Source organism: Bidens hawaiensis, unplaced genomic scaffold (genome assembly GCF_021521415.1).
Source record: "Bidens hawaiensis isolate Kalapana, Puna unplaced genomic scaffold, B.hawaiensis_p1.1 tig00070273_1, whole genome shotgun sequence".
In the NCBI taxonomy this organism is placed as follows: domain Eukaryota; kingdom Viridiplantae; phylum Streptophyta; class Magnoliopsida; order Asterales; family Asteraceae; genus Bidens; species Bidens hawaiensis.
The window spans coordinates 27,461-43,545 of record NW_027502355.1 but is presented as its reverse complement, the minus strand read 5'-3'; the positions used below and the strand labels follow the sequence as shown (position 1 = coordinate 43,545).

Sequence of the window (16,085 nt, the reverse complement as noted above, 5' to 3'; positions counted from 1 at the left end):
TACAAAGAGAAATCCATTTCTCAGCAGCCTCCTCATAGCATGTCACCACCTCGTCTCCGGCCACCACCCCGTCTCCGGCCACCACCCCGTCTCCGGCCGCCACCTCGTCTCCAAGTCTGCAACCGCCACCTCGTCTCCAAGTCTGCAACCACCACCCCGTCTCCGCCGTTCGCAGTGGTGAACACAGAGATGGTAACCGGTTGTAGGTTGCAGGTGGTACGGTGTGAACGGAGATTAGGGTTTCAAGTGGTGGTTCGTGGTAGGTTAGGGTTTTCAGATGGTCGGGTGATTGTGGTCGCAGGTGGGTGACAGTGGTGGTGGAAATCGGCGGTGGTTGCAGGTGGCTTCTGATTATCATCATCATCATCGCCACCACAACCACCACCACAAAATCTCCAAAGAGGCAGTGATGACAGATCTGAGCCTCCTTTTTCTATATCTTATGTTCCAAAAATTTGAATCTTTTTAATTTCTTGTGTACTGTGGTTGAAGAAGGGGGTTTGGTGGCGGCAGCCGGTGGTGGTGGGCTGTGGTTGAAGAAAGGGCTGTGGTGGTGGTGCTGGTGGTGTGGGGCTGTGGTGGTGGGGCTGGTGGTGGTGGTGGTGCTGTGGTGGTGGTGCTGGTGGTGGTGGGGCTGTGGTGGTGGGGCTGCGGTGGTGAGTGGTGTCAGGTTGGGTGGAGGTGGGGTTGGGTATGGTAGAGTTCTCTGTTTATTTTCTCGTGTACCAAACAAGAGAAATGATTCTCATTCTCCATACCAATTCTCTTTCTCTACAATTCCATTTCCATTTCTATTTTCTCTCCATTTCCATTTTCTGTACCAAACACCCCCATAAGTCTATATCCTAAATAGAGTCCATACTAAGTCTCTAAAGGAGTGTACTCCTTATGAAGCTTTAAAGGGAAAGAAACCTGACTTGGGACACAAGGGTTTTTGGGTGTACAGGGCATGTTAAGATTACAAAGCCTGGTCTAAAGAAGTTAGATGACAGAAGTAATCCAATGGTCTATTTAGGTGTGGAAGCTGGTTCAAAAGCACACAGAATGTATGATGTGCTCAAACGAAGGATTGTTGTGAGCAGGGATGTGTTTTTTGAAGAAAATAGACCGTGGGATTGGTCAACTTACTTAGCAGATGTAAGTGGTAAAGACTCCAGTTGGGTAGAATTTTATGTGCAGGATGATATGTATCATGAAGATAGTATTCAGGTAACTGAGCCTGTTCAAGAACCTATGGTCAATGATGGTGTGAGATCTCAGTATGAGCAAGATCAGAGTTCTACTCAATGTGATTGAGCAAATAGATCTAAAAAGGTCAAGCAGAGTGTCTACTTTGCCTCCTAGATTAAATGATTATGTCTTAGGTGTTGGTGTAAGACATAGAAATGAATGCTTGAAGAAAATAACTTTCTTGAATTGTTACTTACTCAAGAAGGAGAGCCTAAGTTCTTTAAAGAGGCTGTTAAAGAAAGAGCTTGGAATATAGCAATGGATGAGGAAATTAGTGCCATTGAAAGAAATAAAACATGGGTCTTGAAAAATCCACCCTTACATTGTAATCCCATAGGGTTGAAATGGGTTTATAAAATAAAGAGGGATGCTAATGGGTTTGTAACCAAGTACAAGGCTAGGCTGGTTGCTAAAGGGTATGTGCAGCAACCGGGTGTCGATTACGAAGAAGCTTTTGCTCCTGTAGCACGAATAGAAACCATAAGGCTGATCCTTGCATGATCAGCAAAACTGAACTGGAAAGTATATCACATGGACGTGAAAGCAGCATTTCTACATGTGGAGCTTAAAGAGAATGTTTTTGTAAAGCAACCAGAAGGATATGAAAGAAAGGGTGAAGAAGCAAAAGTGTATAAGTTGTCAAAAGCTCTTTATGGCTTAAGGCAAGCACCAAGAGCCTGGAATCTCAAGCTGGATAAAGTTTTAAATGAATTAAAGTTTAGAAGATGTCAACATGAACAAGCAGTGTATGTCAGATCTAAAGAGAATTCAAATCTGGTTATAGGAGTCTATGTGGATGATCTTCTGGTTACAAGTAGTAGTGAGATAGAAGTTGCAGAGTTTAAACAACAAATGAGGTTAAAGTTTGAAATGACTGATTTAGGTTTGTTGAGTTATTACTTGGGAATAGAGGTTGCTCAAACTAAAGAAGGGATTTTTATTAAGCAATCTGCATATGCAAGTAAGATACTGAAATTAGCAGGATTGGAAGATTGTAATGAGGTCAGGACACCTATGGAACCGGGGCTGAAGTTGTTTAAATCTGAGGGTGGTGATCTTGTGAGTCCAACAGTTTATAGAAAGTTAGTTGGATCTTTAAGGTACCTGACTCAGACTAGACCAGATCTGAGTTATGTTGTTGGCTATGAAAGCAGGTTTATGCAAGAACCAAGAGTTGAGCATCTTAAAGCCATTAAACATTTGATCAAATATGTTAAAGGTACAATTCACTTTGGGGTTAAGTTTCATAAAGGAGACAGAGATGGTCTTGTTGGTTTTAGTGATAGTAATCACTCAACAGATAGTGATGATGGAAGAAGCACATTAGGTAATGTTTTTTACTATAATGATTCTCTAGTGTCATGGTGTTCTCAGAAGCAGTCATCTGTAGCCTTGTCAAGTTGTGAGGCAGAATTTATGGCTGCAACTACAGCAGCATGTCAGGCTGTTTGGTTGCATGAACTGTTAGAAGAGATCACAGGAGTGAAGCAAAGGGTTGTTACTTTGATGGTTGATAATAAGTCTGCCATAGCTCTTAAGAAAAACCCTGTTTTTCATGGAAGATCCAAACATATAAACACTAGATACCATTACATAAGGGAGTGTATTGAGAATGGTCAAATTATAGTTGACTGTATATGTGGAAATAAGCAAAAGGCTGATGTAAAGTTTTTAGAGATGAGGCAGTTGTTAGGAGTTGAAGATCTGCAGCAACTTTGGAATTAAGGGGGGAGAATGTTAGAAAGTTAAGGGACCAGATTGTAATAATTCCAAAGTTAGGGTGCTAGAATGTAAATAGTTTGTTTGTTTGTTTGTTTGTTAGTCAGTTGGTTTTAAGTGCAGAACTTAGGGTTCATTGTTTGTAATCTTGATTTCACAATTTCTTGATACAAATCTTCAAAACATTAGTCTCCAATTACCAAATTATATGCTTGATTGTCACCACTACTTATCACCTATTAATCCATCTAGATAAAAGGCCATATTATCGTGAGACCATCACATGATGTGGGCCATTCTCATTCATGAATGTTTTCATGGGTTTGTACACCCAAAAGGACGTCGGCCCACAAAGTACTCAAAATTGTTTTTGCATAAATTGGGTAAGAGCTAAAAATTGCATAAACAAGGTGACAAGTGTATTGCTTGGATTTGTCTCCTGAAGATGGTGATATTTAGAACTGATGTGATATAATAAAACATGTAGCATAATTTGTGTGTATCTTAATACGAATAAGATGCTAAATTCTAATCACTATCAAATATGTTGTTGAACATGACGAGCTAGTGAGTGTGGCCTTGAAGACCATAATCTTCATAAAAAGGCAATTGAAAACCAATGAACTACGATTCTCATAAAATTTAAATTAGGAACTTTGATCCGGTTAAGTGTGACTCGATTGCTTTAACCTTCACATGTATGATTTGAGAACTATGACTCTTATAAAGTAGTAAATAGAAAACATTTGGTTCATGAAGCTTAAGATCTTCACAAATGATACTCATTAAAATTAATTGTCATTGAAAAGCATGATTCTTACCAAATTACATAGAAATTGATTGTTACTGCGGCCCTGTTGGGGATGGTGATGCCATAAGCCCAGAATTATCATATGCACATTAGCTTAAACCTGCTTAAAAACTTAATATATACGCATTGAACCAGGTTGTTCTACTCTTACGCTGAAAATGAGCTGCAAGACCCACCGGAGCCTACACCTTTGGCGACCACAATGCCCATTCATCGAGTTTAATACATGATCTCGTCATGTTCACATATGGATGCTCTTAGCAGGATGAATTAGACAAAATTATACAAAAATATATCATTACTAAAATCAAAACTCATATACAAGATATCAAGTGATATTGATTCAATGATTCGACCCACACTGTTTGATAAACGATAGCTGTTATATTGTATTTTGGATGACTGGATATATAAACACACAAAAAATTCACCCCAACTCAACTTCAAGATAAAATGCAAAACCAACTTACTGAATCTAACGAGGTATAAGATCAATAAAGTGCGATTACATGACATATTCTGGATGTAAAATTGAATTTCTGATGTAACTTTTACAAAAAATAAAATAAAAAATGACATGGACAGGCAATAAGAGATCATGGCCAACTGTATATGGATTTAATGTCTAATCTTAAGCAATCAGTACTACACTAGTCCATTAAAGTTCAAGCTTGGAGTTGCCAAACTGGCTAAACAAAATGGCCATATCCATACCCTGTTGCATTGTTGGCACTGCAGTGTCGTACGGGCAGTCATTAGAAAACCCGGCCTTCCCTGATTTCTGAACCTTTTTTATGCAGCGTTTGAACTTCTCGTGACACTTAACATTAGTCATTCCTGGACAATGTAGATCACACAAATCAATTAGAGTTCAAAAATAAAAGACATATCTTTATTTCATAAATGTGATGGCTCATTAGCCAAAAAAACCTCAGAAAAACACATCTTTATCTGTTACTAGTTTAACATTGAAAGAATAAGCTTTGCCACATCTTCTATTGAGATTAAGAGTGCAAAGAAAACGAACCGGTAGCAAGCTACTCGAGATCGAATCAATAAAAAGCTTGGAACAGGCCAGCTTTTTTGAGGTCGAGCCTCAAAATAAAGCGTGTTTATTTATCGAGCCCAAGCTCGAGTCTTCTATGGGAAGCTTGTTTAGGCTCGTTGATCCTGAACAAGCCTGTGTGTTTTTAAGTTTCACTTTTGGGCTTCTATGTATTAATTATTTAATTTCACAATGCCCAGCCTAGCTGGAGACGAGCTTAGTCTCGTTTAAGGTTTTTCTCAAAATATATATTAATAATGTATATATATTAACTAATAAACAATAAACAAGCTTGAAAAACCAACTCATGAGCCGAGCTTGAGCTTTAGAAAAATAGCTTGAAATGAAGTCAAAACAGCTCGGCTCAGTTTGAGATTTCTTTACCTGATTGCTAGCAAATGCACTTATCATTCAAGCAGATTTACAACATATGCAAACAATGCAAGCTTCTACAGTTATGTGAACATTGCTAGGGCTCAATAACGTATGATCCTATTCATGCGACTAAATCATCATTAAATCTTATTTGTTCTAAAGAAACCGATTAATTAAAGGCACATCAACAGGCAATCAATCATGTAACTGAGTTGACAAAACAGACCTTTTTTCTCGACACATTCGTCATGAATCTGACAGCAAGCATCAAGGTCATCGCACGGCTTTTCACCTGGACATCCAGTCCATCCAACACCGCAATACTTTCCGTATCTTATTCCAAGCGCTGATGACAAATAACAATTGATATTCAGAAACGAGGATGTTATATCCAGACACTGTCTGTCTGACATCTATATGAGTCGCATGCATGACAGAGTGTGTCAGGAGATGTTGACCATTATAATATACGCCTCGTATAACCTTATGCGAGTCATATAGGCATTCGTGCAAAATGCACCTATAGACACTATAACGAGGCATCTATACTACTCGTATAGACCTGAGGCTCGGGGCCTATACCTTGTATAGGCCTACTGGTGTGGTGTCTAAACATAATCAATCAAACAACTAAATGGAATAACTTCCAGATGGACAAAAATGAGGATTACAAGTTTTCGGCAACGCATCTACTGCTGCATCTGACCTGTCCATTTTAATTAATAAAAGACATGATTTGATATTCTATGTATAATTATAAAGCACGAGGAGATTTTCCTCCAGATCATTCTCTATTGGATACATTACAGTCTATTGAGTCTCTACTATGAGTATTCGTATTGATATTGATTTCTCCCGGTGGCGCTTTCCTTCCTTCTGATTGCTCCTTATTGCTGCTGTCTGGTCCCACAACCAGATTATATTGGCTTACTGGCCAGCTTTTTATTGCTCTTTTAACTCTCTTTCCCAACGACCAACCACCACGAAATTTCCTTAAAACAAAATAAAAAAATCTTTTTCTTTTTTTATTTTTAAATGTTAGTTTTTAAAAAAGCTTTAGCAGATGGGAGTGATGCGAAAAATGAGTAAATCTATTGTTTAAAGATGGTTAGAGATGAAATTGAAAACAAAAGAAAAAAAAAATTGTTGTGGAAGAGAGAATAAGGTGTTGTTTGTTTTTAAGACAAAAACTGTCTGCAATTTAATTTCATTTAATTTCATGTCTGTATGAAGATTAGATTTGGTTTGAAGGTCTACAATCTAAGAATATAATACTATTTGTTTTATAAACTGAATATCGCCTGCATAAGCTGAAAATTAGTTGCCTATCATACATATCACAGTAAATATAATTTATTTAACGTCTGTAGACTATTAAAATAATTAGTGGTGGTGTACGAACTGTGGAAGTGGGTGGTGGTGGACGATTGGTGGCAGACGATTTGTGGTAGGCGATGAACGGTGGTGGTCAACGGTGGGTGCAGGTGATGGACAGTTGTGGGGGGTGGTGGATGGTGGTGATCGACGGTGGGGGGGGGGGGGTTGATGGACAATGGTGGTGGGTGGTGGTAGTGGACGGTAGTGGTGGCAGACGATGGGGTGGTGGTGGTGATGGACAGTGGTGGTGGGTGGTGGATGGTGGGGGTGGCGGACAGCGGGTGGTGGTAGTGGACGATGGTTGTGGCCGACGTTAGGTGGTGGTGGTGATGGACGGTGATGGTGGTGGGTGGTGGACAGTGGTGGTCGGTGACGATGGGTGGTGTTGGTGGCAGACGGTGGGTGGTGGTAGTGGACGGTGGTTGTGGCGGACGGTGGGTGGTGGTGGTGGTGGACGGTGATGATGGTGGCGCATGGTGGGTGGTGGTGGTGGTGGTGGTGGACATTGGGTGTTGATAGGATGTGAAGAAGTTGAACAATAGCTTATTTTTTAAGACCATAAAAGCAGTTTTCAGATCTTTTTTTTCTATAAAAAACAAACAGTCTTCAGAAGCTTATGTCTGCGCGTCTGCAGACGTAAGCCCCTTGCAGACCTTTTAAGTAAAAACAAACAGAACCTAAGTTAGAGATGGAAAGGATGAGAGGGACGAGTCTGCTTGGTATGAGATAATAGAATGAGCGAGAGAATGGAATGAACAGAGAAACATAATTGATCATTACCATTTCGTTCTCAAGTTTGGTTACTTTTTAGAAATGAAATGTACTATTACATTGTGTTCTTTATTACGAGGAAAAGGAATAAATAAAAAAACAAATGAAATACAATTCATAAAACATGACAAAAAAAAATTCATTCTTCAAAATATTGTCATTTTTAAAAATTTTCACAACATTATCTAATTAATATATTTAATAAATTATTTGTTATTTATTATAAGTAGATCAAAATATAGAATGATATAAACAATCATAGTGGAATTAAAATAAAATTTTATTAAACATGTTTTCTATTGCTACGTTTTATTACAATAATTATAAAATAATTGTTCAAATACAAAATAGAGAACTAAGTAATATGAAAATAAGGTAAGAAATGAGGAAAAAATGCAGGAATAGAAAATTGTTCAAATACAAATAGAGAATTAATATGAAAATAAGGTAGGGAATGAAAAAAAAAAAAAACAATTCCCTTGGTAATGGTCCAGTTTGTTCCATTTTCAATCAAATATATTTATTTCCATTGCGTTTGAATGAGTCATTTCATTCCATTTTTTATTATCTCATACTGTACGCTAATTTAGTTCATAATCAAACTCCATAAAGTCATTGTGTCATGAAAGAGTATTACCTCTCTGCTCAGTTATGTAACATCAACGAAACAAGTGCCTATCGTCGATTGATAGTAGTCAGCTTGTCTACGCTGAGTTAGAAACGAGCCAGTTTCGCGCTTAAATTATCAACATAATGGAGCATATCAAGTCAGGGTGAGTTGCCTTGTTCATTTTTGAGCTTAGCTTATAATGTGTTTTTTTTTTTTTTACTTTCTCAGCTTATAACATGATTTCTTTTTACCTCTTTTTTTATTCAGGTATTTCATTTATATCGTGTTTAAGAGAAACTCCAAATGTTTTTTTTGAGAATATTGCAAACTCACACCAAATGAAAAGGTAGTTTCGTAATTTTAAAATTGATCTCATCCAATTTTTAAAACTAATTAAACCAGTGCATTTGTAAAACGATTTGTTTGATAACCGATTCAACTATGAAAGCATTATTGGCTTTGATAGAATGTCAGTTTACACATATTTTATTTTATTCATGGAACTTGAACCCTTGCAACCTTATCATTTAAAAATACAAACTTTTATTTAAAATCTTGATACCTAGACCGAAAACTACCCTTTAATAAAAACGTTATTGATAAAAGGAGATATTACGTACTTGCATAATGTTTGTTTTTTAAAATAAATGGGTTGGTCGCCAGCAAGGGTCTCGCCTCATGAGGCACGAGGAGTTTGACTAAACTCCATTGCTTGCGTTTTGGCCATCTCCATCAATCACTCCTTAACATATTAACAACCATCTCCCAATCATTCTTCTTTGCCTTTTATATGCCTCGTGATAATGATATTCACGTTTTTTTAATCATTAAACTTGACCTAAACCCTTTTTATAATATGAGTCAGGTAAGCTTTCTTCGATTTACAATGACCATACGTTAGAGTTTGATTTATATATTTTATTTTTAAAATACTTTTTATAATTCATTAATTTGGCATAAAGTCTATATTTGATCCGGTATATGACTTGATAAAGGTATATTTACTACTGATCAAATAAAAATCATCTCTTTAGACGAAGACAAAGTTTAAGAAAATGTAATAATCATAATTACTATGATCAAACATGTTACGATTAATTGATAAACGACAATACAACCAAAAAATAGGTAACTCTCAAACTCTATTAACCAAGAAAATATTCCTCAAAAAACTTAATTACAAGGTAAACAAACGCGGTGTATATAGATAACATAGACTTAGACTATAAAATGATCTGCTAATTAATAGCTATAGTCAACCTGTTATTATCCATTTTCCCCACCTTTAACTACGCCCCAAGTATCAGTACCTTGTGGCCCAAAGTCGGTAATTTGCAAACAGACAAAACCATCACAAATAACCTTCTTTTACTAATTTTATATGATATGAAATGTTTAACCATAATTTATCGTGTTGACTAAATATGATTTTATTTGACCAACTATTTTTATGTTTAACTACTTATATCAACATTAGCGACAAGTTGAGACCTACTTTATTTGTGGTGATTTATTCTCGTCAATGCTCATCATATTGGTAGTTCAACAAATATAAAAATCACAATCTTGTTCTTCATATTTGAAGCATTGAATAAGTTTACGAAAAAAACAGAAAGCATGTAAAAAATACGTGCTATCAGCAAGCAAGGCTATCTGCAAAGCATAAGGAAAAGTGTGAGTACAAAAAGACTAAGAAAATAAGTCAAGGTAAACTCATTAAGGTTAACATACCTGCTCAAGGATGGGAATGGGAGTATTCAAATACTTCTCCCCCACCTCGGCCATGTCCGCGCAGACAACGTCGAGCTGATAAGGGTAGTCGGATGGGTTCTTCTTCAGCATGCTATATTCACAGCCATCCTTAAACCCTTCAGCTCGACCCACCAAGCGCGAGGCAGCGTTGCAATCCATCACAAGGGTCTGAAACTCGTCTGAGTATTTCATCGCATAAGCGCAACGAGTCATACCCTGTGAGACTAGCCATTGGCGATCCTGCGCGAGGGAAGAAACAGACGTCTCAAGAGCAGGAATCTGAGAGTTTAACAACTCAACAGTTTCCTTGGTCTGTTTCAGCTCCTCTCTGTCGGACGCTGCTGCCGCCAAGGCCTCTTCCCTTTCCGCTCGCGCAGCATCGAGCGCTTCTTGGCTAGACGCTGCCGTCGCCAGGGCTTCATCCTTCTCTGCCCGCGCGGCCTCAAGCTCCTTCTTCAGGCGCGCAACCTCACTCTCTAATAAAGATTTGTCAGTGATAGACTGCACAAGTGCTTGGTCACGCGCCTCTGCATCCAGCTCCAAGTCGCGCACTCGCCGCGCATACTTGGCCGCGTCCGCCTCTGCTGCCTGCAGCTTCTCCCGCGCAGCCTGCAGCTCATGCCCGCACTTCACGAAGGCAGCGTTGGCACTTGCTCGGTTCTCGCTGAGTTCTGCTTGGAGTTTCTCAGCTCTCTCTCGAGCGTCAGAAAGATTCCAAGCAGATACCTTAGCCTCTTGCTTGGCCTCCGCAAGAGCATCACGCACCTTTACATAATCATAGCGAAGCTCTTGGGAGGCAGCAAAGAACGCCGACCCAGCGAAAAGATGGTCGTTGAGCAAGTCCACGCGGGCGCGCTCCTCCTGAAACCTTCTTTCAGCTGGAGGCACGGAGTGAGCCCAGAAGTCTTCACACACTCCCATGGACTGAAATGAGCTATCCTCAGTAATATTCCATCTCGGGCAGTAGATGTGATCGGCTTCTTGCAAACATAAAGCAACGTTCTAGTCATCTAAACACTAATATGGAAGTCCGCGCAGCGGAGCAAAACGAACTTATACCTGCGGGGAGCAAGCAGAAAAGTCAGCGCCAGCCCCATGAGAAGACTGCGCCACGAAATCTCGTGGCGCTACAGGGCTTGCGCGGCCGCCATCGGAGTCTTCAAAATGCGCCTCCTCATCTTCCTCTGTAACAAGCCTTTTCTCCTGCGACCTGGAAAAATCAAAACCAGTCTCGCGAGGAGGGCTGCGCGCAGGAGGAGGTGAGGGAGGTCTCGACGCCGCGATATCCGCGCGTAAAACAGCCTCCTGCTCCTTAGTAATCCCAATGAGGGGAGATTCAGTGCTTGCAGGAGCAGGAGCAGAACCAACGGCGCTGGCACCGGCGCCAGCAGTGCCGCCAGCAGCTTGTGTGCCAGCTATAATGCCTATGAAAAAACCAACAAAGAGAAATGATTCAAGACTTGATCTAAAAAGAAAAAAGTCAGAAAGTAAAAGCGCAATATATACCTTAGCGCACCGCCGTCCGCGAGTTAAACATCGCCATGAAGTCCATTTTCCCCCTTTTTGAGGGCAAAACAGGGGACTTCAAAGCAACCTTCGGCGCAGCCTCGGTACCTTGTTGCGCCTGAGGTTGATCCACCAAGGTCGCCGGCTCTACAAACATTTGAGTGAGCAAAGATTCATTAATAACTCTATCGGAATCACGCTCATAAAACCATAAAGTATAAACAAAGTATACCTGTTGAAGAGGAAACAGCAGGCGCAGCGCCGCTTCCCTTTTCCGCCGCGCGAAGAGAGGAGGTGGCGGCACCATACCTCGTGTGGACAGGAGGACTGCCCACACCTTGAGGCAAAGAAGACAAGGAAACCTTGGAGGTAAACCCCTTGGTTTTCTTAAGTCCCTTCGCCTGAGTAGGAGGATCCTGAGCAACAGGGGCATCATTTTTCTTCTGTTTTTTACTGGCCCCAGCGCCAGTTTGCCTTTTAGCTTTACGCTTGAGTTGTGGCACCTCAGCTTCCTCCTCCACCTCTTCTTCCGCGAGCTCCAGCTCATAGTTCTCAAGCGCATCTACAATACGTGCAACAGAAATGTTAACCAAATTTGGTATTCTAAAGGCATAAGCATAAGTACAAAGGCCTACCAGGCGCATCGCTGTCAAAGCAAAATCCCAAATCAACAGGGATGAACATATCAGCGAAACGATCGGGGAAGCCAACTTCCCCAGCGCCCAGCGCGACAGAGCCACCCTCCATATGCTCATCATAGGCGGCGTGGACGTACTCCTTGCTTACTGCATAAAACAAGACAAATGATATCAGCAAAACGAATTATATTCGCGCAGAAATAATGCACTGAGCTAATAACTCACATAATCCATCAACTTGGATAACAGGCTCAGTCGCGCTGTCGGCCCACCTCCTGCTCATGCCAACCCCCACCAGCGCCTCCTCGCAAATATTCTTGGCGGGGGATGGTTCAGCAGTCAACTTATTAACCCATGGGCCAGTTGGGTTCTTAAAAACATTCACATCCGCGGGCGCAGAAGTGATCGCGCGCATGGTCATGCGGATGGGAATCACACCAGCCTTAATATAGAAAAATTTCTCAGACCAGTCATGAAGGCTCTTGAAGGAAACAGTGCAGCACTTGACCTTCTGACTGCGAGGAATGAATGAGAACCAAGAATCTTGGATTTTTGGCTTATAAAAAAATTGAAAGCGCCGAGGGGTTGGCTCCTCGCGCTGAGCTTTGCACATGAACTCAAAATGAGTCATGTGCACAAGTCCAAAAGGATGGAGTTGGGATATGTGAATCCCATAAAATTGAAGCAGCGCACCCATAAACCTTGTCATCGGGAGACGAAGGTTGCAGTGGGTGAAAAAATGGCAATATAAAGAGATATAGCCGGTGGGCGGATCTGCCGCCGTTTGCCCGGCCGCCGGAAGCATACAGCCATACTCAGGGAGAAAACCCTGAGAGGCGATGAGACTGTCAAAATCAGACTGTCTCAATTTACAGGGAATCTCATCCCACCTCTTTACTGTCTTGCCCTTCCCCACCTCCTCCGACAAGGCCTCAGCAGCCCGTTTCCCCTTGCCGGTCTTCTTCAAAGTGGAAATGGCTAATGATTTTACACGGCGTTTGTTTGGGGAGATTGTGGTGTCTGGGTTATCAGACATACAACTGCGAAATCAAACAGAGGTTACTTCAAGAGCAGAAATCTGGAAGCAAAAGACAAGCTCTTAATCGGAATAAAAATGGAAGGAAAGAAAAAGCTCTGAAATAACAATGAGGATGAAGAATAACAACTCAAAAGGCTTGCTTTTATAGGCCCAGGAGAGAGAGAAACAGGTACTGGTCAGAGTTCACGCGCCCCCACTCGCAGGTGCAGACCAACGCGAGCGCGACACGTGTTCCTGACACTGTGTGAGGGGACATAAAGGGAACGAAATAGGTACTGATCAGAGTTCACGCGCCCCCACTCGCAGGTGCAGGCCAACGCGAGCGCGACACGTGTTCCTGACACTGTGTGAGGGGACATGAAAGGCAACTGTAGCACCTCGAGCACACGAAAAGTCTGACACGTCTCCATCTCTGACGCATGTCAGCACCAACCAACCACGTACATGGACGATTCATTTCAACCACAAGGATAGAATTTCGCGCAACGATGAGAAATAAAAAAGGAAAAGACAAAACCCTATTAAAAGAGAACTATTAAGTCTAATATCTATCTTACCTCGCTCGCGCGAGACAAGACACACATTAGACTGGGGGGGCTTGAAGAGGTATGTACCCGCCTTAACATCGAGCGGGGCGGGTCAACCCACAAGATAAAGACAAGAGGCTTGAAATCAAGATATCATGAAGGCACAAAGCCAAAACCTATGCGCACGGCGCATATCATATATGCTCACGCATCACATATGCTCACGCGTATCACATGCTCGCGCACCATATATGATCACGCATATCACATCTGCGCGTGGCGCATATCGCATGCTCACGCATCATATATGCTCACGCATATCACATCTGCGCGTGGCGCATATTACATATGCTTGCGCATATCACATATGCGCATGAAACATCTGCGCGTGAGAATAAAGAGAAGACTTCGCGCATACTCAGGATAGGCGCATATCACACGTGCACATAATCAACCTCGTCCTTATCCAAATCAGGATAAGGACAACCTTGATTGTGCTCGTCAGGAAACCTTCCAGAAGGTATCCTTTAAGGAATAAGAATATGCTGATGTTGACAGCTGCCAATGAAAGGTGGACAACTCAGCAAAACCCATGTGCTACCACGTGATTGCACATGGGTCAGGTAAAATGCCTGGGTCAGAGAATAATCAATGAAAAAGCACCAGGTGTCCTAAGGACACGTGGCGCAAAGCAACAGGAGGAGGCCAAAAAGGCCTTAATGGGATCTGAGCCCAATCATTTGGAAACCCTAACACTATAAATACCACACCACCTCCACAAGGGGAGGTAAGCAAGAAAATACATTCCAATTCCTTACTCTCAGATTATTATTATCTTCTCCTACAATCTCTTTTTCTCACACCGGAGGGTTACCCTGTAACATCCTAAAATTTTTATATGATAAATAAAAGAAAGTTATGTTTAGTAATTTCACGTTGTAGTTATTTAATGTCGAGAAAGGAACGGGTCATGGGCTTAGATTACGTAAGATGGGTTAAATGAGAATGGGCCTTGGGTCCGTGGGCTCGAGAGATATAAATACCCATCCCGAGCCCAAAATACCATTTCACTAACTCCCTTTCACTCCCACACCCAAACACTCTCAATTCTAGAGAGAGAAACTAGAGAGAGAAAGTTCTCAAATCACAAATCCGAGTCCACAATCTTGTTCCTAATCGTTTTTGGTAAGTCCCTCTCGAAAATCATCCGTTTTCATAACCATTTTCGGCCTCAAATCGAGCAAAAACTCCCATTTTCGTAACTTGAGTTTTCGGGTCAAAAACCGTCTTGTTTTGGTGTCAAAATGCAACTTTTGATGTTTAAAATCACTGGGAATCGATAGCCCTTTCAATCCCGAACATTTCCATGTCAAAAACTTCGATTTTGGGTCAAAAATCTGGAAAATCTGGAAAACCCGTAGGTTTCTCCGTCGCCCAGCTTGAAGGCGTCGAATCAGTCCATTCGATCGAATGAGTCAATCGAATCAGTCCATTCGATCGAATGAGTCAACCGAATCAGTCCATTCGATCGAATAGGGAAGCAACCGAATGGTCTCCATCTTATTCGACCGAATGAGCTTCATATCCGACCGAACGAGTTCCTATTCGATCGAACAAGTGCCATGTCCGACCGAACGAGTTTTCCCAACTGGTTCGATCGAGTGTGTGTCTAGTTCGATCGAGTGTGCCTCAGATTCGATCGAATATGTCCCTATTCGACCGAATCAAGCCAGAACCAAGCCGAACGAGTTTTCCCAACTGGTTCGATCGAGTGTGTGTCTAGTTCGATCGAGTGTGCCTCAGATTCGATCGAATATGTCCCTATTCGACCGAATCAAGCCAGAACCAAGCCGAACGAGTTTTCCCCAACTGGTTCGATCGAGTGTGTGTCTAGTTCGATCGAGTGTGTCTCAGATTCGATCGAATATGTCCCTATTCGATCGAATCAAGCCAGAACCAAGTTGTTTCCAAGATTCGCCTGAAGTGAAGTTCGTTTATGAAATAAATTAAAAACCTAATGGAAAATGTGTTAAGGCGGTTATCGAAAATGAGTAGTGGTAATAGTAGTAGTAGTAATTGATATGTGTAAATATTATACAGTTAGCCGAGCCCAGTTAAAGAAAGGAATTACGATCAACGGCGAGCGTAACAGGATCCAGGTGAGTTTCTAGCCCCATTCCTTGTTATATTTTCGGGGCTGTGTGCATACTTGATGTGTTGTTAATACATTTATCCTAAGTGATAAGTGTATGCCATATGTGATATATGTGATATGTATGAATGATTGCTTGATGGTTCGTGAACGATCTTCGGATATTGCACGTACTGTCAGGTTGTAACGTTATAAAGCCATATGTGATATATGTGATATGTATGAATGATTGCTTGATGGTTCGTGAACGATCTTCGGATATTGCACGTACTGTCAGGTTGTAACGTTATAAATATGGCAAGTATGATATGTATGTTTATGTGTATGAACGTAATAAAGTTAATAAAAGAAGGAAATGACGGTTGTATGGTTGTATGGTTACGAAAAGGGTACCGAGCCCTAATAATACTCGAGGTATGATGTATGGTTGTATGGTAACGAAGAGGGAATCGAACCCTACTAATATTCGAAAACAGGGGACCAGACCCTAATAATATCTGTGATGTTAGGGACCAGACCCTAATAATATCTGT

General features: G+C 41.2%; 1 protein-coding gene and 1 pseudogene across 1 annotated transcript; one reads left to right on the top strand and one right to left on the bottom strand.

The window, feature by feature from the left end:
• The first annotated feature begins 1,389 nt into the window (after positions 1-1,389).
• Positions 1,390-1,731, top strand: LOC143605595 (putative mitochondrial protein AtMg00820 pseudogene; annotated as a pseudogene).
• A 2,551-nt stretch (positions 1,732-4,282) lies between these two features.
• LOC143605594 (putative phospholipase A2 homolog 1) lies at positions 4,283-5,968 on the bottom strand. Its single transcript, XM_077081652.1, is given in 5 exon segments — positions 4,283-4,597; positions 5,407-5,526; positions 5,763-5,788; positions 5,852-5,913; positions 5,915-5,968. Coding segments are annotated over 5 exon segments (441 nt in total). The 3' UTR covers positions 4,283-4,418.
• Positions 5,969-16,085: the final 10,117 nt, after the last annotated feature.